The sequence below is a fragment of the Polypterus senegalus genome, chromosome 2, assembly GCF_016835505.1.
Source record: "Polypterus senegalus isolate Bchr_013 chromosome 2, ASM1683550v1, whole genome shotgun sequence".
Classification (NCBI taxonomy): domain Eukaryota; kingdom Metazoa; phylum Chordata; class Cladistia; order Polypteriformes; family Polypteridae; genus Polypterus; species Polypterus senegalus.
Window position 1 is genome coordinate 96,528,042 of NC_053155.1, and position 21,375 is coordinate 96,549,416.

The 21,375-nt window shown below is 36.3% G+C and overlaps 1 protein-coding gene across 7 annotated transcripts in view; it reads left to right on the forward strand.

Annotated features, from left to right (window-relative positions):
* Positions 1-21,375, forward strand: part of LOC120523159 (glutamate receptor 4) — a 488,284-nt gene that overhangs the window by 353,296 nt on the left and 113,613 nt on the right. For all 7 annotated transcript variants that reach the window (XM_039744179.1, XM_039744180.1, XM_039744181.1 and 4 more), the window contains exon 6: positions 4,381-4,539. In XM_039744179.1, coding sequence (XP_039600113.1) covers positions 4,381-4,539 — 159 coding nt within the window. The remainder of the gene's footprint in view (positions 1-4,380; positions 4,540-21,375) is intronic.

Consider the following 21,375-nt stretch of genomic DNA (forward strand, 5'->3'; position numbering starts at 1 on the left):
TTCAAGTACTCTTTTGAAAACAATGACTTGCTCACCAGAATAAAGTATTAACTTAATATGATTTAAATGTATATTTTTTTGCAAAGGCAAATAAATATCTGAATATTTTCTGGATTTCAAGATCAAGTTCAAGTTAGCTAAACATATATAGGTACACCATTGAAATAATATAATAAAACAGGCATATAAAGTAAATATATTTTTTATTGTCTGGCTTACTGAAAACAGAATATAACAAAATGTAATCTAATAATACAGGAATGCATTTTTTTGTTTGTTGTTATTGAAAAATTAAATAAATACCTCTTTTGAGGTGACAATTTATATATATATATATACAGTATATATATTTATATATATATAGTGTCAGATAGGGGGCGCTATCGCTCCCTTGAACCCCTGTCCACGACTCCAGACAACAGGTAAAAGTACAATAGTTGACTTTATTAAATTGCCACAGTGCACAAAGCACCCTCTCCTCCACTATACTCACAAAATAAATCACAATAACAATCCTCCAACTCCCAGACACGTTGCCACCCTTCCACCCAGCTCAGCTCGCCGTCTGGGAGCTCCCACAATCCTTTTATAGAAGTGTTCCCAATTCCCAGTCCATGTGATCCTGTATCACTTCCGGGTCAGGTAAAAAGTCCTTTTCTTCACCCCGGAAGCACATCATTCCTCTTGTCCATGTGACTTGGACGTACTTCCGGGGCGTATGGTAAATACTCGTTGTTCCCCCCTGCAGCATCTCCTAGTGGCCCCCACGGCATCCAGCAGGGCTGCGTATAAAAACTGCAATGTCCATGATGCCCTGCTGGTCTTCAGGAAACCTCCATACTGCAGGGAGGGCTCCACCTGGCGGCTTGGTGGTATTGGCCGGGATAAACAGCCGGCCATACACCACAATATATATATATATGCACAGTATATATGTTTGTTATTTAACAAAACAAAACACAATAAATTAAAAAAATATGTTTCAAAGGCAGTCCATAAAATGCAACACAGCTCTCTACCCCCATTGAAAGTGGCTTTTCATATAGAATAAAACGTCAAATAAAACAGGCATATATACTTTACAATTAATGTGCTCTTGCCAAATGCTGAAAAAGTTCTGAAGTGGTGGAACTAATGGAAAAAGATATTTCAGTTGAGAAAAGTAAGTCTTCATGCAAGTAGTGTGGAACAGGATATCACAATAACTTTTTTCATAATATAATATTATCCCATTTGGTGTTACTCCAGATAGTGCTGTTAAAGCCTTAGGAGTGATTTTAGATCCAAGGATATCCAAGACATATACAAAGATTTTGCCCATAAACATTTGAGTGTAGAACATTCCCAAAGTGTGGCCCAGCCACCTGATGGAATACTGAAAAGAAAATCTGATTTGACTATCTAGAAGAAGTAAAGATCATAACAAGGTTTGCATAGGTCAATAAGCCAAAGCTTCATCAGCAAGCACCACACTGTAAAAGAGTGAGGGCTACTGTGTCATCCCATCCCTGCTCTGTTCCATTTGAATTTGCTGCACTGTTGTGCACTGCTCTGATTTTTCAGAAGTATTTATTCCACAATATTTTACCAAAAAACTGCAAGTATTTAGGATCTTGTGAGCAAACAGCTAGATACCTGGAATGTAAATGATATAAACAACTGACGTTTTTTTCATGGATGTGTTAATTATCATTTCCTGTTGTTCTGGATTAGCTTCACTGACCCCCATTGAAGTCCATTGGATAACAAACTTTGTAATCTCTGTTCTTTATGAAAACAAGAGATTATTTTTTTTCTCAATCTTCATTATAAACAGCACAGAGCAAGTCACACTTAAAATAAATATAATTTTTGGGATGAGCATTACTTTAAAGATCTCAGCCACCATGTACAGTTGCCTTTCTTACTCCTTCATTTTGACAGTGGTACAGGACCATTGACACCCGCACCAGTAGATTCAGGGACAGGTTCTAAACACAGTGTAAAGTTACTAAACAACCAGTGGAAAACTTTGAACAGTCGTTGATCATAATAAATTCATGACTACTCTTTTCATGCCCAAGAATTATAGCATCACCTTTTAAGGGTGTTTCCTGAACATTTCACACTGTTCCTAGTCTTATATTTACACATGGCCACTTTTTTGTAACATATTGAAAGCACCAATTCCGAATGAGCTTGTGTTTATAAAAAAATAAACAGTAAACTTGCCGCGGGAAAACATTTAATTTTATTTTATTGTTTTCAGTTGAATACAGGCCAAAGAGGATTTAAAATGACCACTTTCTGAGTTTTTAAAGTAATTTACTTACTTACATTTTTTTGGAACTGAGGTTTGTGCATACAGAGTTTTGTTTTAAAATCAAATGAATACTGTTCCAGGTAAGCCAAATTCTGAAAAGAATTATTTTGAACACAAAATGTGACTGCTTGATATGAATAGAAAATGGCAGAAAATACGTCCATCATACTATGTGTGATTAGGCAGCCATACAAAGACAGACTATTGACCACCACAGGTACCAAGAAGAGAAATAAAATAGAAGAGTAGTGTCAAATTAAAAACAAATTCTACACAACTCAGGTAAACAGCTGGGGAAAACCCTCAGAAGAAGGTCTATTGAATATGTGAAGGCAATATGAGAAGAAATTATGACCCCAGCAGCAGCTCATTCTAAACTAGGTCCAGCTAAATAATGTCTTGCCTTGAATTAAATGCTAAAGGTTGCGAGATTCCTCTGATATTGATAAACAGAGCATTCAAGCATCTTGGAGCCCTATGCTTGCCAAGATAGGTTCCACACTCCCTGAAACCCTACTCAAGTTTACAAAATGGATGAATGGATGGATTATTATTATTATTCATTTATTTACATCATTCACTCAAGGTTACTTTACAAGTTTTTCGGCAGTCGTTATGTTTAAGCTTCATTTTTTTTTTTTGCCATAGCCAGTTGTAAAACTGAATTTCATTTTATTTTAATTTATTACAAAAAGTAATGATGCCTAATGATTTAGGTGGCCCATGCAATAAATAAAAATTTTGAAATGCATACACATACACAACATACTGAAATACAACCTCCCGCACACCTCCTTGAGTCAGGAGGTGAGGAATTAGATTAAGCAGTTTTGAGACTGCAATGGCTTATAAATCTATGATTAATGGAATGGAATGTAAAATAGGGCGGCACGGTGGCGCAGTGGTAGCGCTGCTGCCTCGCTGTTAGGAGACCCGGGTTCACTTCCCGGGTCCTCCCTGCGTGGAGTTTGCATGTTCTCCCCGTGTCTGCGTGGGTTTCCTCCGGGCGCTCTGGTTTCCTCCCACAATCCAAAGACATGCAGGTTAGGTGGATTGGCCATTCTAAATTGGCCCTAGGGTATGCTGGGTGTGTTTGTGTGTGTCCTGCGGTGGGTTGGCACCCTGCCCGGGATTGGTTCCTGCCTTGTGCCCTGTGTTGGCTGGGATTGGCTCCAGCAGACCCCCGTGACCCTATTCGGATTCAGCGGGTTAGAAAATGGATGGATGGAATGTAAAATACCAATACACAGATTTTTCTGTGTTATGAGGTGAGTACTATGTATCATGAGATTTTAAGTACAACATCACACGATGATGTGACTTGGAGAAAAATACGCAAATTCACAACCTTCTCATTTTTTTAGCTGTTACAAGTCTGTTACAGTCAAATCAATAAATGTTTAAAAATAATGTATGAGACAAAATATCAACCAATGGAAGAACAGTGGCAAAGTGAATAAGTCCGTTGACTATTTGTTAACACAACACAGTTGTACGCATTTCAGTATATAGTGGAAGACTTTCAGTATATTGTGTATGAGTCAAAATCTCTGCATATAGTGTATCACTGACTGACTGAATGGAAGAAGTGAGTTTTTCCAATTGAATCTAAAATTATATAGTTATACAAATAGCTATAGAATCCAGAAAAAAATGTATTTAACTTAATTTTATTATCTGCGTTGCTGAGGTCATAATAATATACAATCTTTATTGAAGTGACTATTGCATGAATGAATTGGGTATTATTATTTTGCTATTTGTAATACCAGGGACACCTTTCTGAAGACAGAGGGAATTTATGCCTAAAATGTAACTGTAAGCATTGAGAACCTAGGCCTTCTTTACAGAATTTAACTGAAAAGAACAGAGCAACCAGTTCACAGTGTCCGTTTTGAATCAGAGATTTAACATGTCTGTGTAATCTTTTTAATACTAGGGAGTGGACAAGCCCATTTATGGTTGCAGAGTGGGTGCATTTTCTGAGGTGTATGAGAGATACCAAAATTTTAGTTTTTGAGAGTTTTTTATTTACAAATAAAGCTTGTAATATCAAATTTATTTGTATGTGTTGATAGGGTTTTAAAGACATCTCACTCGAGAGATTTATGCATGGCGGTGCCAATGTGACGGGTTTCCAGTTGGTGGACTTCAATACACCTATGGTCACTAAACTGATGCAGCGCTGGAACAAATTGGATCAAAGAGAATACCCTGGATCTGAAACTCCCCCAAAGGTATGCTGTTCTCTGCAGTTACTAGACAATTAAAAGTGTTCAGATCATAAAGTCATCATGTTTTTAGTGGCTGTTGAAAGTGATTTTTATGGCTTTTCCAAATTTTACCCAAGAGGCTGTCTTTCTTTATCATCTGTGATGTATTGTAAACCTGAAAAGCCAGTGGAATGAATGACCATGGAAAATAAGGCTTTATTTGGAGTATTTTCTGTTGCACAAGCCTAAGGCTTCTTGAATTAATCACTATAGGAATATTCTCATCCTCAAGGGAATAATCAGATGACAAGGGCAATTAGCATAATGATGTGCAGTCTGAATGATTAGTTTCAGGAAGTGATTGGTATTGAAAATGAGAAATTAAGAGCATTAAAAATTTGCAGTTACTGTAGGTGTTAATTTCACAATGTTTAGAAGGAAGAGGTGCTTTCTGTTCAAACTGATAATTATTTGTTAAATTCCAATTAAACAGATGGTGCTGTTGTACAGACAATATTAATTGCAACATTTTGAAAGCTCAACGAGCATTCATAAATCTCCTTGTCTTGTACTTCACATTCTGTGCCAAATATATTCATAGAAATTAAAAAAGTACAAAATGACCATATGTGGGGCATCTCATTCCCAATCTTTCTACAAACAGTACAGATATATTTTTAAGTTAAATGTGACCTTTTCTGTAATTCAATTAAAAAAAAGCATAAAATACAACAAGTCTTTAATCAGAAAGCGCAACTTAAAATGTGGCTATAGCAGTTTATTTCAGTAACGTGTTTCAAATGTACTACCTGCACTGGTTAATAGTATTTGAAATTTATGCCATTCAGTCATTGAAAAATACAGGGTGAGTCAAAATTATGTTAACTCTAATGGCACTGTTATGTATATACTTACATAAAATTTTAGTGAACAATTTATGTGCCACATATGGTATATGTGTTGAACATGATGGCGAACAGGTTGAGACATTCCTGTAAATTATCTTGCACATATGAAGTATGTTTTGTGAATAAATTGTTTCCACCATTCAAATGTTAACATAATTTTGACTCACCATGTAATTTCCCCTTTGAAAAATGTACTCTTCAATTTCACAGTCTCATTGGAGAAACATTCAGATACATTCAAATGTCCACGACATAGTTAAAGGACAGCAAGCCTTAGTCGTAGTAGCAGTAGCAGTATTGTTATTTCTTAAGTAAAATACTCTGAAACCATGATAAAGAAGAATGTGTTAAACTACATAATTTAACTTCATTTAATAATAAAAAAAACAAAAACAACGGATGCAGGTTTTTGTTAGGCATGATACCCTTCACCAATTTTATGTTACTAAAATGGGCCGATATTGATTTTGTTCTTTATCCTTTTAAACATTGTTTAAATAGCATAACTAGCGTTTAGAAGCTTTGCATTCTATACTGAAGTGTTATTCTTGGTTATTTTTACAATTCAACCACAGGTGTCACCTGTTTATTTTTAATTAACAAAATGAAATAATGTAAGCTTAGCCACTGACCATAAAAAATACTAAAATAAATACAATCACCTTAAAATACTTTTGCTTATGAATAAAACATGTACACCAAACATTCTTCCAATATGTACTTTGTATATGGCATAAAGGAAAATATGTCATTATTATAAGCCAACGTTCTAATAAAAGAAAATGTTCACAAGATAATCAAAAAAATATAAATCTAATGTGCTTAACAAGTTTACAAGTAAAATAGACAAATTAGGCTCTTGAGCCTATTGTTTACTAAGCAATGAGGGCAAATTTGTTTCTTTTACTGTTCTTTTTCTGATTCTTCTTATTCAAAATGTGATCTGCTGTACTAAACACAAATGTGCTCACTGTTCACATTCAAGATAAGGTTTTGTTTAAAGGACAAAATGAATTGGTCTGAGCTCATTAAAGCAGCTACTCTTCCAATTTCTGTCGAACACACACCTTCATGTCAACTGGGAAACATTTCTTCGACTCTAGGTTCAGCAGGACAATATCTGTTATTCCTCTCTATACACAGAACAACTCCTAAGACTTCCTTTTATCAGTTTATTACTTGACTTTCTCCTAATGTCAAATCCAATATTCTGGCCTTCTGTCTCTCTTAAAGTCTGCCTGTCACCTCTCTGTTTACCAGAAGCATTCTGCCAACAAGACGACATGTCCTCTTTCTCAGGTACCATAGTACTTTGCATAAAGGTTCACTAAAACTTTATTACCGTGAAGCTTAACAGACTACATTTGCTTTGGAGACAGGACAGTCAAGTTATTTACAGTAAAAATCATCCAATTTAGCTTAGCGGACAATCAATTGGAGCACCACTTATAAAAACCGCTTTACCTTGCATAAATACATTAATGCTGATACTGTCATAGATGCAGGGTCAGGTCTGTTTTTTACACTATGCTTGTTAAATATTAGGTAATCATAACTCTTCTAGTTATCTCACTTTATTCTCAGCCAAGTTTTATTTATTTACTTGTGAATGTATTATTATATTCATGGAGGATATATTGGATAGAATTTCCTAAGGTGTTCAAGATTCTTGTTCAGTATGGGCAATGTCGATGACCTCTGACCTATAGAGCAGTGGTGGCGAACCTATGGCACATGTGCCAAAGGGGGCACTCAGAGCCCTCTCAGTGGGAACGCGCGCCGTCGCCCGAGCACAGAGTTCGTTACTATAAAGCCAGAGGAATGCGGGGCCGGGCTGCTCCCCTCACCGCTCCCCCTCTTCATGCGCGCCGGAGGACTTTTTTCACATCACCCGCCCCTATGCCCAGCAGCCCAGTGGGAGCGCTTCCTTCCTCTCCTGTCTGGTATAAGGCGGGCGGCACACATGCTGCTTGAGGGTGCGGCACGGACTGCAGCCTTTTGAGTCTGTGATTCCCGTGGTGGGGTTGGAGGGGATGTGGTATAGCGGGTCCACAGCTCAAAATTGAAAAGGCCAGTTTTAACAGATAATTGCCGCACTCGCGGCTTAAAGAGGGGTTATGGTAGAGTGGCCGGAGCGGTTTCCGGGAGCTTTGTGATACGGGCAGTCCTCGCTTAAGCGCACAGGTGAGGAGTCGTCCGCATCTGTAATTATTGCTGGGAGTTGCTAATCGCCACACCTGATCCACGACCCCGTAATATATAATGGAAGCTTTGGGGGCGGAGCTTAATAGGGAAGACCTGCGTGAAACACTTGAGAGGATCGAAGGGATGACAAAGGACAGCACAGTTAGTTATGAAAATGAAATCCTTAAAGTGTGAAATTCTCTGCCAAATAATCTTAAGTCAATGAAGGCACTTGAGATTGCTTTCCTTACTTTGTTTGGAACATCTTATGCTTGTGCGCAGCTGTTTTCAGCTTTGAATTAAATCAAATCTGACACCAGGAACAGACTAACAGATGACCTGAGTGCTGCATGTGTTGCTCTCAAACTTACAAAGTATGAGCCAAGGTTAGACAAATTATCAGCATGCATACAACAGCAAAAAGCACATTAATTGTTCAAAAGCATACTGAATGCAAACTTTTACCTTTCAACAAAAAGTTGTTTGTATCATTGAAAGCTCCGTTATTATGTTTTTCTTTTAAGACAAAATATGTTAATGTATGAGTGGCTTTTCTAAACTAAAAGCTCAGTAGATAGACAGACAGACAGAGCATCAGTATTGGCAGTCCAGTCCAATTTACCATCCAGCTGCACTCCCAGGTATTTATAGGTCTGTACCCTCTGCACACACATTTACCTCTGATGATCACGGGGTCCATGAGGGGCCTGGTCCTCCTAAAATCCACCACCAGCTCCTTGGTTATGCTGGTGTTCAGTTTTAGGTGGTATTCAGGTTAAATTGCCATGTTGGCACTTTGCGATAAATAAGTGGGTTTGGGATTGCAGTTTGGGCACTTGGTTTCTAAATGGTTCATCACTGCTATAGAGTATCGAAACTAGGTTTCACACCCTGGGTCCTCCGCACATGGAGTTTGCATGTTCTTCCTGTGGCTGTGTAGGTTTCCTCCCACTATCTAAAGACATGCATATTAGGTAAATTGGCAACGCTAAATTAGCCCTGGTGTGTTTGTATGTTTTCGCCTTGCAATGGACTGGCACCCTATCCAGGGTTTGTTCCTGCTTTGCACCCTAGGCAAGTTGGGTTGGATTGAGCAGGTTCAAAAATGACATGTAATGCTACTTAAAGGTAAAATAAATTTTGTTTTGACTATATATGTGTACAGTAAATGTGTATACACTTAGGCCAATTTGTTCTAGGACAAAGAGAAAACATTTTCATCTTGAATTCAAGATCAACTGGACATAGAGTTTCCTACTCCCAGACATATTTTTTCCTGTCTACTGACATAACCAAGTCTCCTTTATGCAGTAACTAATGCTCATGTGAATATGGCTATTAAAATTTTAATAGATCTATGCATACTTCCAAAAAACTGCTCAGTTTTTGTAGCTTTTGCTGCATTTTTTATTTAGACCACAATTTATTTTACAATGATCAAACATATGAGGACTAAAACTAGACATCTGAAATCTACTTTACATATAAATATTTTCCACGCTTTAAATGTAAATGCATGAGGATTGTAAATATTTCAATACATAATTCATTGTAAATATAGATGGGACAACATCTTCCTGAAACCTAAAAATCTTAAAAGTAAAAACAAAAGGTTAAGATATCCCCTTTACTTCACTCAAGCTGTATCCTACAGTCATTTCGTTCACTTTATTATGAGGGCTTTTCATGTAGGATGGAGTTCCTGTTTACTTGTCAGATACAGCATATAGTAGACTCTGTGTATATGAAACAGGAGCCGGTTAAATAACTTACTAAGTGTGACACAGTGAAGCACATATGATTTGAACCTACAACTTAGATAGATAGATAGATAGATAGATAGATAGATAGATAGATAGATAGATAGATAGATAGATAGATAGATAGATAGATAGATATTAAATTAAAGTGTAATGGATGGCCGGCCATTTATCCCGGCCAATACCCCCAAGCCGCCAGGTGGAGCCCTCCTTGCAGCGTGGAGGTCCCCAGAAGACCAGCAGGGCATCATGGACATTGGAGTTTTTATGCAAAGCCCTGCTGGATGCCGTGGGGCCACAGGAGGGAGCTGCAGGGAGGACCGAGGGCTTTTTCGTGCCCTGTGACCCGGAGGTTCGTCACAGGAAGAGCGACGGACTTCCGGGTTGAAGAAAGGGACTATTTACCCTGACCCGGAAGGGAAAAGGACTTGTGGACTATTGGGCAGAAACACTTCCGGGTCAGGAGGTATAAAAGGACTGTGGGAACTCCCAGACAACGAGCTGAGCTGGGTGGAAGGGTGGCAACGCGTCTGGGAGCTGGAGGATTGGTTTATTGTATATTATTGTGATTTATTGGTGATTTATGAGTATTGTGGAGGAGAGTGTGCTTTGTACACTGTGGCAAGAAAATAAAGTCAACTTGAGGACTTTTACCTGGTGTCTGGAGTCGTGGACAGGGGTTCAAGGGAGCGAGGGCGCCCCCTATCGTTCACAAATGTTAACGTTTACCCTCCCCGGGTGGAATTAAAGAGTCGCATAGTGTGGAGGAGGAATGATCTCCTCAATCTGTCAGTGGAGCAGGACAGTGACAGCAGTCTGTCGCTGAAGCTGCTCCTTTGTCTGGAGATGATACTGTTCAGTGGATGCAGTGGATTCTTCATGATTGACAGGAGCCTGCTCAGTGTCTGTTGCTCTGCCACGGATGTCAAACTGTCCAGCTCTGTGCCTACAATAGAGCCTGCCATCCTCACCAGTTTGTCCAGGCGTGAGGCGTCCCTCTTCTTTATGATGTCTCCCCAGCACACCACCGCTTAGCATTTTCAAAGACTCATTCATCAGCAACTAGCCTATACTGCCCACTTGTACAATTATTGAGAAAAATAGCAGTAACACCTTTCATTAGCCAACCATGAGGGGGCTTACAAAATATTTGCGTTATTGTTACAGCAGAACAGCACTCTTTATTTATTTATATGGGTTGCTGTTTGTGAGTTTAGGATTGGGGTACATCAAGTCATAATCATTGCCACAGCTTTTAAAAACATTAAAATAACTCACCTCATGTGTAATTGGGTCTTCAAGGAGATGTCCAGATACTTCAGGAAGGTGTCCTGAAACACCCGGAGTTAGATCCTGGAAAAAAAAAACATCATATGAAGGCTTCTGTATAATAAGTAATTTCTCCAAAATTATTATGTTTTTTGATGTAGATATAATAAAATGAATGCAGTTCTTTTGTTCATCTGCTCTTTATTCATGAATTAATGCATCAGTCAATGTTGCATTAACAGGCTTGTGTGGAGCAGGAGAGTGTTCCACCAGCATCAGTTACAAGGTAGGGACTAAAAGAAAATAAAAATATATCAAACCAATTTTTTGCATTAACAGAAACAATAAAGCAAAATACAGAACTAGAAAATATGTATATAACGTCAGTGTGTTCTATGCAGAATACACACATCAGAATCTTTCATTTTCCTTACACAAAATGCTCTTTGTGCATCACCTCCTGGCAAACGCATGTGGCTTATGTACAGCACTTTATCAGTTTTAACTTAGAAACTTAATTAGTACATACAGTACCTAACAAAAACTGAAGTATTTTGATGTACTCATTTCAGTTTAATGTAAGAATCTGATCATTACCTTTTGGAAAAGTGAAAGAATTAGTGGTCTGTTTAGACCTTGGAAGATTGTGATGACTGCCTTTTTAAAATACTTTTCTTTAAATGATATCAACCATAAACCACAAAGCTTCATGTGTGTTATTCGATATAAATGCTCTGAGACCTTATTTTAATCTAATCATTTACTTTTCTAGTCCAATAGAAAAAATGATGCGGAATGTGTAAACAGCAAATTGAACTTTACTAAAATAATATTTGACTGCTTTTTTATTCATTCATGTATTGTTTTGCATTCTTCTTGTCAAAACTGTTCTAATGTCATATAGGAATCCAGAACAATACACAGGAATAAAAGAGCAGTTGAATATTATTTTAGTAAAGTGTATTCCATATAGAACATACAGATGTTATATAAGTATTTTCTAGTTCTGTTTTGTGCTTTATGGTTTCTGTTAATGCAAAGAATCTGTTTGAAATGTTTTTATTTTCTTCTGGGGCTCAATCTAGGAATAGTCCCTGCTTTCTAATTGATGCTGGTGGGATACTTTCCTGCTCCACACAAGCCTGAATTGAAATAAGTGAGGTTTTAAAATGGATAGATGGGTATTTCTTCTTTCTGTTTGTTCACTTTGCTATTCCTAACCCAGTGAAGACTAACTTTTATTCTAGTATTCATAGGAATAGACCAGGCTTTGACAGCCACTTTATATTATTTACTATTTGGGCAGCCATGTGGCTTACGTGAACTGTGCTTGTTGTCTTTTGCAAAAAACAATTGATCTACAAGATGTTTACGTTCTTCAGAAATGCTGCCAATGGGAGTTTTGAGTTCCTCTGCTCCTCTGTCAACAAGCCATATTTAGTTAGAACTTGGGATAATATAACTTTTTTACATTTTAACTAAAGATTTTGGATGATCCGCTGTGGGAACCCCTAATGGGAGCAGCCAAAAGTAGAAGAAGAAGAATACTAAAGCCTTTATTGCAATATTTGTAACCATATATTTATGTTTTTATAGGTAAACTTTGTATAATTCTATATTTTACTGTTAACATATTTATAAATTTTTGTTAGTAGTCAGTGTAAGTGCTATATTGTAAATTGAACTGAACAGAATAGTGAATTACTCAGCATTTTCAAGGACTAGTAATAAGCAGAAATGGCTAAAATTAAACATAAAATGTCTTATGCTAGATACAGTAACCTTATTAATCCAGATAATAAACTTGTTTTTGCTCCTATTCTATCTTTCCTTTTGCAAATAAATAACCATTTGGAGCCGGGCGTTTCCTGTTTTGGTTTGCACTGCATTTCCTGAAAGTAACCATGATATTTCTTGGCACACAAGCTTCCTGCATGAGAAGTGTTATCAGTGCTGGCCTGGTGATGCCTCAGTAAGACAAAAGTAATTTTGTAATCACTATTTGATTACTGCCCATGTCTTCTTGCAGATAAGAGCATACTTGAAACTTAATTAAACATACAATATTTTTAAATATTTGCTTTAACTGTTTGGATTTGGGGTGGCAAGGTAGCGCAGTGGGTAGCTCTGCTGTCTCGCAGTTAGGAGACCCGGGTTTGCTTCCTAGGTCCTCCCTGCGTGGAGATTGCATGTTCCCCCCGTGTCTATGTGGGTTTCATCTGGGTACTCCGGTTTCCTCCCACAGTCCAAAGACATGCAGGTTAGGTGGACTGGAGATTCCAAATTGGCCCGTGTGTGTGCGTGCGCCCTGTGGTGGTCTGGCACCCTGCCCTGGGATTGGCTCCAGCAGACCCCCGTGACCTTGTAGTTAGGATATAGCGAGTTGGATAATAGATGGATGGATGTTTGGATTTGATTATGTTATGTATAACCCCGTTTTATATGAAAAACAATATCAAATGTAGTGGACATTTGCAAAAGTGCACATATTTATTATTAGTGTTGAATGTGACATGAAAAAATAATCCATATGAGGCACAGCATACTTTATAGGCAAATATCAAATAATGTTAGAAAAGATCATTGTGGCCAATGTAAAAATGTATAGTAAAAAGTTCAATAAAGCAAATAAAAACATATAAAAGCAATGCTGCAGTAATTTCGTCCATACATAACTGTTTAAGTATGCAAATGTGAGCCAGTTATATTTCATGCTGTGATTTGTGTGTGCATATAAAATATATATGAACAGGCATGATTAAGGCCAAAGTTTTGAACAATTTTCAAAAAGGTAGTAAGCCTATTGTAGGCAGAGACAAGGTCAATCTGATAAAGTAATGTATACATTGTACAATTTTCTGCAATGTGTTTTATTTAGCAATCTTTGTAATCTTTGTAGCACTCTGGACGTATTTAATGGAAGTGCAGTAACAGCAAATCTCAGTGAACTGATTTTTTCAGACAGTAAAGAAAGCTAAGGCCAGAGACATAATGGATCAAGAGGTGTTCAGCTACAGAACAGAGAATTTAAATAGAATCGTCTTGAAAAAGATCAATAAAGTACTAGTGTACCAAAGTGTGAGATTATATGAATCAGAGACAAATATGTAGAGGAAGGAAGAAAGAAGCAGGTTAGAGATGTTTGGAATTTGAATGTGGGATTCAAGTGGCAAATCATAAGGCATAGAATTTTCACAAGCATGCACAGTAATACTTGAAAATAGCTTAGACATATTTTAACATGTCCTCTGTGATAGTTAAGAATTTTAGAAGGTAAGCAGACAAACAAGAGCAGTGATGATTACTGATAAACTGTTAAAACAAGGAACACTGACAGAATGAACTGGTAAACAGTGAATAAACTGGATGCGATTAATCCAATTAAAAACCAGCAGCACTTTGTGCAAGGCAATAGCCTACTCTGAACGGAATAGCATACAGAAGGATAAGGCCAAGCATATATTTATATCACTTTTTGGCTAACAGTTTATCCTTTGTAAGTGGAAGTACTGAGAGATAACCCTATAAAACCTGTAAACTCCAAACTGAAGCAAAGATAGCTCTGAATTTCAGTTACAACAAAACCTGATTTCTTTAGAGAGTGCAACAGTAGCTAGCAATTCATGGATCTGGGTTCATTTCCCAGTCTAGTTGCTGCACTTATGAAGTTTTTGTGCTGTATGTGTGTGTGTTTGTGTGTGGATGTGTGAAGGCATCTCATGTTCATTCACGTTGACATCCCAAAGACACATGTAATAAATCAATTGGTAAGTCTGGGTGTGTGCATGATCGCTTCCTGACACCTCATCCCAGGTTGCTTATACTGCCATTATTAGGAAATCAAAGAAACTTGTATTGTGAAATGTAAGTTCAGAAAATGGTAAAATTGATTTATTTTTAGGCTGTCTTTTGATAAAAAAAAAAAAAAATGCCGTACCGTGACAAAATAAAAAAAACACAAGTATTGTCCATGAATTTTGATCATTTTGTTGTTAATTTATAAGGTAAAACTCATCAAAATTCTGTAACATTTCCATAAAACAGAATGCACAAAAAGCAAGAATGTATTGTAAAATTGATGGGCAGTGCTTATTCAGGTGCCAAGTAGAATGTAATAATAAATAAAACCACAAAATAGATATTCAAGTGTTTCTCCTTCTACTTGCAGCCAAACAGGTTTTTGTTATGCAAAGTGCATCCCAGAATCTACCTTTTTGTTATTTCTACTGTATACTGTTCTGCCCATTTTTTTCTGTTAATAAAATATCATCAAAAGGGTGCTGTATTAATTATTTTAAAGGCTATGATTTCCATCAGTAAACTAATAAAAAATATAATATGTTGCTGTTAAGACAGATGCTTAACAATGCTTCTGTGGATGAATGTAGTTTACAAGGCTTTTGGTTACCAGAAACCTTTAAACTTACAAAATTCTCTCAGGCGGTACTGGAATTATTCTGTTTCTGCCTCCAGCTCTCTCACTCTCTCTCTCTCTCTGTTTTCCATGTCAAATGGCCTCACAGCATGCCAAGCTGCTGTCTGCCTTATTAAAGGTTTATTAAATCATGTCCTGTGGAAACACTTAGCACATTAATGAGTTCAGTCAGAGGATAATGCCTAGCCAGTCAGCTTAGTGAGTGTGGTATAATTTTAATATGTGCAGCTGACCCTGTCGTTCATAGCACGAGAACAGCTTTGTCTGAGCTCTTTGGGTGGGCCTAAGAGCTGCAGTGACAAGGCCAAGTGTCTTCCTGGCTCATGTGTCAATCACTGTAAAGATTTTGGCACAATTGCTATACAATGGTGACATATGCATATCTCAGTACGGTCGAGGTATGTTCTAAAAAAGGGGTCAGATGCAATACAGAGAAACTTGATGGCTTTTCGTGGTACAATGTGGCTCTGCAGCAGCATTAAGGACAGAATCAGAAGCCCTTACCCACTCTCCCCTAAAGGTTATCACACTGCTATCCTGTTGATCCATTGTACTATCACTATTTGTAGCAACTTTTGGGATGTGTTCAAAATGAAGTCCACATTTACTCAAATCATTTAAGGACATCTCGATATAATGGAAATGGCTATTGTCAATAAAATAAAATATTTTTTTCTTTTTTAAAATAATTTTTAAACTAATAAAGCTGGCATTCATCCTGCCAGGAAATCACACCATTAGATACACATCTACCTATCCATGCTGAGGATTTCACCTTCACCTGTGTAAGTGCTCCCATTATTTAAGGAAATTGCCTGCCTTTAAGCAAACACAACCAGTGCTCAAAACGAGTGGAGAATGTGTTTCTTTAGTTTATAATGTCCTTCTGCCCTGACAAAGAGGGATATAGGCCATCAAAGTCTGTTGGCAAGTTGTAATGTCTACTGCCTTATTGTGAAATATTCTTCCATAAACTTTAAATTTAAAGCTCTTGCAGTTTACAGCTTACCTTTTCACCAATTTATATCCCTTTTTGCATTTCAACTGATTCAATTTAAGAAAAACTGAAAAAACTGAGGTGTTCTAAAACTTTTAACCGTTAGTGCATATTTGTTTGCTTTACAATATGTTCCCTGTTCTATTGTTTATTGGTTGTATTCTTGCTATGCTACATTTCCAGAAGTTCTAAAGTAATATGCCTAAATGGTTTCTAATTTAAGCATCTACATATGAAACTGTTATTGAACATGTTTCATGTGAATTTCACCTTAATACTTTTATATTTAGTGTAAGTGCTTTCTCCTCATTCTTTATTGTCACTCAAGAAGACATGATTTTAATTTGGAACATCACAAATCAACATTTAATAATTTATCAATGGATATTGGTTTACATATGTTAGTACAATTCTGGACTTTGGCATGTGCTTATTAAATTAGAGAATGGGCAGAGCACCCACTTGGTCTTGGTCATCAAAACTATAACTTTAAGTGTAATGCCACAGGTTTCTTTTCTCCTGGAATGGTTTTAAATTTGGTTTTTGCCATCCCTCACTTCTTTTGATTCCAGGACTTTATATTGGCATATCTTTGTTTATATTTAACCACCGAGATTGATTGTGTTTAACTGTTTATTTACTGCCATATATGTGTATGTAAATGTTGTAAGTTTTGTATTTTTCTGGTACTATATTGTACATGAAAAGAATACAGTAATCCCTCCTCGATCGCGGGGGTTGCGTTCCAGACCCCCACCCGCGATAGGTGAAAATCCGCGAAGTAGAAACCATATGTTTGTATGGTTTATTTTTATACATTTTAAGCCCTTATAAACTCTCCCACACTGTTAACATTATTAGAGCCCTCTAGACATGAAATAACACCCTTTAGTCAAACGTTTAAACTGTGCTCCATTACAAGACAGAGATGACAGTTCTTTCTCACAATTAAAAGAAAGCAAATATATCTTATCTTTAAAGGAGCGCCGTCAGGAGCAGAAAATGTCAGAGAGAGCTGCAAAGAAAAGCAAACAATCAAAAAATCAATACATGCTTTTAAGTATACAGAAGCACCGCGATAAAGCGGCATTTTGTAGAAGAGCGTCCGTGTCCTCTGTGCAAACAGCCCCTCTGCTCACACCCCCTCCGTCAGGCAGAGAGAGCAAGAAAGATAGAGAGAAGTAAACAATCTCAAGCACCGCGCGGGAAGCATATCTTATAGCATTGAGGAGTTTTAGTTAATATGTAATACATGCTCTGATTGGGTAGCTTTTAATCCAACCGCCAACAGCATCCCTTGTATGAAATCAACTGGGCAATCAAACTGAGGAAGCATGTAACCTAAATTAAAAGACCCATTGTCTGCAGAAAGCGGCAAACCAGCGAAAAATCCATGATATATATTTAGATGTGCTTACATTTAAAATCCGCGATAGAGTGAAACCGCGAAAGTCAAATCGTGATATAGCGAGGGATTACTGTATATTTAATTCAGTTGTAATATTTTATTTACTCAGTTATTACCCTGTCATAGGATTATTTTTATTAGCAAGCGTCTCAATTTAAAGTGTACTGAAGATGGTCTTACTCCTCAAGACTTCTTTTAAAGATAAAGTTCAAGTGATTTTAGCATGTAGTAACAAACTCCGGCTGGATTTTAGTTTCATTACTACTCAAGTGAAGACATATAGGCAGAGACATTACTTAACAGAAATAAACTCTACAACATAATGCCTCCAGTGGCCTGTGTATTGAAGTGATCATTCTCCTTACTTGCTTCCAAAAATGTTATCTCTAATTGTTTATTGTCATTTATGTTGCTATTCTGCTTTTTACTATTACAGTTTTCTGATATTTCTCCTATATCAGAAGTTGAATATATATGTGGTGTATGCATTTATGTCTCAATGGCAAGCTATCTACATCAAAAACAAAAGTAAAAATGACCTGGCCATAGTGGTGCTTACACCTGCTCTCCCAACCATTATAGAACCAGTTTTATTTCAGAGCAAAGATCCTGGGAACCCTGGATGTGTTCCTTCCTTCCTCTACGTCCTCCACAGCACTGTCCTGTTCAATAAAAAAAATACAATATTTGTATAACCTGCAGGAACTCAAGTGAAATAAATAAATAGTAATCCGCTTGTACATACTGTATGTACAGTATATAAATCTAATACACTAGAGTTCATTTCATTGGAGAAGAATGTAATTCAGGGAAATCTCTTCAGTGGGAGGTGGTGGAGCTGTGAGGAACCCTGTGCAGATACACATACACATGCAGAAAGAAGGAGAGAAAAAGAGAGAGAGAGCAAGAGACGAGTGGCAACACAATTTAGATAACCGGATTAAACAGACCTAAAGCACGATAAGGGTTTGAAACCAGAGGATAAAAACTGATTGCAACATTATTATTATTATTTTTATTTTTTTTAAAGTTGAGCACTTAGAAGTAAAGTAGTAAATATACGTGTAATAATAATATAAACAGTGGTAGAGAAATGGAATACTAAAAATGACTTTTATTTTGATCCTGAAATTTATTTTCAAATATAGTTGAGTTGATATTGAGAGAACAAAAAGATATTGTTAAACTAATTTGTTTAAAAATGTTGACCTTGTGAACACTTATGTAAATTTATTGAACGCTCTTTGTAAATAGCTGCTGCGTAAAATATATACTTTTTTTTCCTCTATTAAAATATTTTTTGGTAATTATAAGTCAGTTTTGTGTGTGGGTATAATTTTAGTCAGATTAAATATATTAGGGGTTCCTTTTAAGAAGGAGACTCTAAAATTTAAAGGGAGGCTGCATAAGATTAGCATCTGCAGGCTATTCGATTATTGATTCTTAGCATGTCATTATCACCTGTGGTGAAGCAACTATACCCCTATAATTAAACTGGCAGATTAAACAGGTGAATTAGCATCACAAAATAATTTTTTGGTTCCTTGTTCTATGGCTGGACTTAGTAATGTTCCTTGGTTTCTACACCTATTGTGGTCCAATACCTGGAATGTAATGCTTTCCCACCTAAGGCTTATGGTATATTATTCTGTGCTACTTTATGCTAGATAGAAACAGAAAAACCTAACACAGTCATCACTTTTATTTTAATAAAAATGATCTCTCCTTTGTCATTCACAAAAGCATGCAAAATCCCTCAGAGCTTGCATGTAAAAGAATGTTTTTGTATGAATTTAAAAGTAACCCTCTTTTATTTAACATGTTGATAACATTTGTGAAATCTTGTATCTTTGAGCATAAAGTTCCTCCTTTATACTGTTTAAAGCTGATTGACTGGAGATAAATGACTGTCCAGGAAAAACAAAAAAAGACTGACCAATAAAAGCACTGAAAAGGAACAGTGTGCATGTGTATTGTCATACATCGGAGTAGGGATATTTTCAGCACCATATTTTGCAGTGACATAGAAATTTAAAGTGTTTGGCATTGTTATTGTATTTTCAGCTCTATAGAATTAAAAGTGAAATATGGAATAGTCCACACAGTACTTCCATGTAAATTTCACTTCACTGATATTGCAGCAAATTACTTAACAAAAGATTTTACAATATAACATAATCAATTGTACTGTATATTAATGTTTATTATAAACACAAATAAATGTACAGTAAAATGAACAAGAAATTAAATGAAGTGATCAACTTAAATACTCATAATATTTCATTTGAAACTCACACATTGACAGATTGGTACAGAGATAGCTTAATGCCTCTGTCCACGTTGACCTTTACAAATCTTTTTTGTGTGTTCATTTCTTTCTTTTTATCATCCAGCATGTGTTCAGGTAGGACAGAGAAGCTAACAGTTATCTTCACTTACACATTTTTTGAGTGCATGAGTGTTCTTGCATGTGTCTCCTTGTGTGAATACATATATATTTAAATAAATTGTATATGACAAAAACTACTTGTGCAACAATTTTGCAAATCAATAGACCTGGCCCTGTGACTAAACGGAGTAAATTGCAAAAATTCTGGTTAAATTAAACCATTTTTTCCACAGTTTTTATTGGACCTCTGTCAAACATTTTTGAGGATATAGAAATACAGGTCTGGAGCCTATAACAAGATAAACACGGTGCAACTTGTCTGAAAAAGGAAGTTACGTTTTTTCTGAACTTCTGATTGTACATACAGTAGGATCTCACAGATGAACACATGTATATAGTACATACACAGACACATATACAGATGGCAAGCCAAAGTCAACTTTTCTCAATTTTTTAAACTTTATAGAATAACAATCTTAAGTTAAATTGGTAGCAAATCCTTGACCCTATCACCCAATTTCCATTTATATGCAAGTAAAATGAGGCCTTTGCAGGAAACAAATCTTGAGATCACTGAAAGTATTTTGATAGTGGTTAATGCAAACAGTATGTAGTGGACATGAAAAAGAAAAACAATATCACAAAAAGATTTGCTGTATTAATTTGAGCCAGTAGTCATTACCTAGCTAAACAAGTACTGTAGTTATCAAAAGGCTTTAATGTTACACACTTCTAGTTATATTTTTTTTGTAAAAAAAAATAAGCAATGGCAGAGAAAAGAAGAAAAAAGGGCTACAAATGAAAATCACTGGAAAATTTCTGTTATGTGACGGCTTTGTTTTGCTGTTTTTAGCTACCCTGTCACATTTTGCAGCCACATGTGTCAAAAGCAAGAGAAGCAAATTGTCATAAATATGGTTGAAGTATCATGCTTGCTGTCAGATTGTTATGCCTTTACAGACAGTACTTTGTCCTTGTGTTTGTTCCTGGCTCTGTTGTTTACATGGTTCATGCCCAATTTGGGCAAAACCTTAGGCAAGTGTTTGAAAGGTTTTAATCTTTTGTTTTGTATTCATTGTATTTGTTTAAAATGAATTTGTTCTTTTGGGGTATTTGTAGTAGTTCTGTGTTTGAGATAATATTCCAAATTTAGTTCATACACTTTGTTATGATTATGGATTTTCTTTTTTTTTCAGTTATGTCAAACACAAAGGATTCATTTGGCATTCAAACTGATAAGGACAAATATACAGAGATATTCAGGCAATGTGATTTAAATGTTTCCACTTAGAAATAGGTCAACACAAAACATTACAAACTGAAACAGTATCAAGTAACTGCAACAAAGAAGAGAAAATAAAAAATGTACAAAAGTATACAAAAAGTATTCTATAAATTCCAGTAGTATATGATAGTGCAAGCATGATTATTAATGCTGCATTCAGATTCAAAACAACTTATGAAAGTTGCAAATACAATATACAAAATTGGAAGCACTCAAAATAGGGGT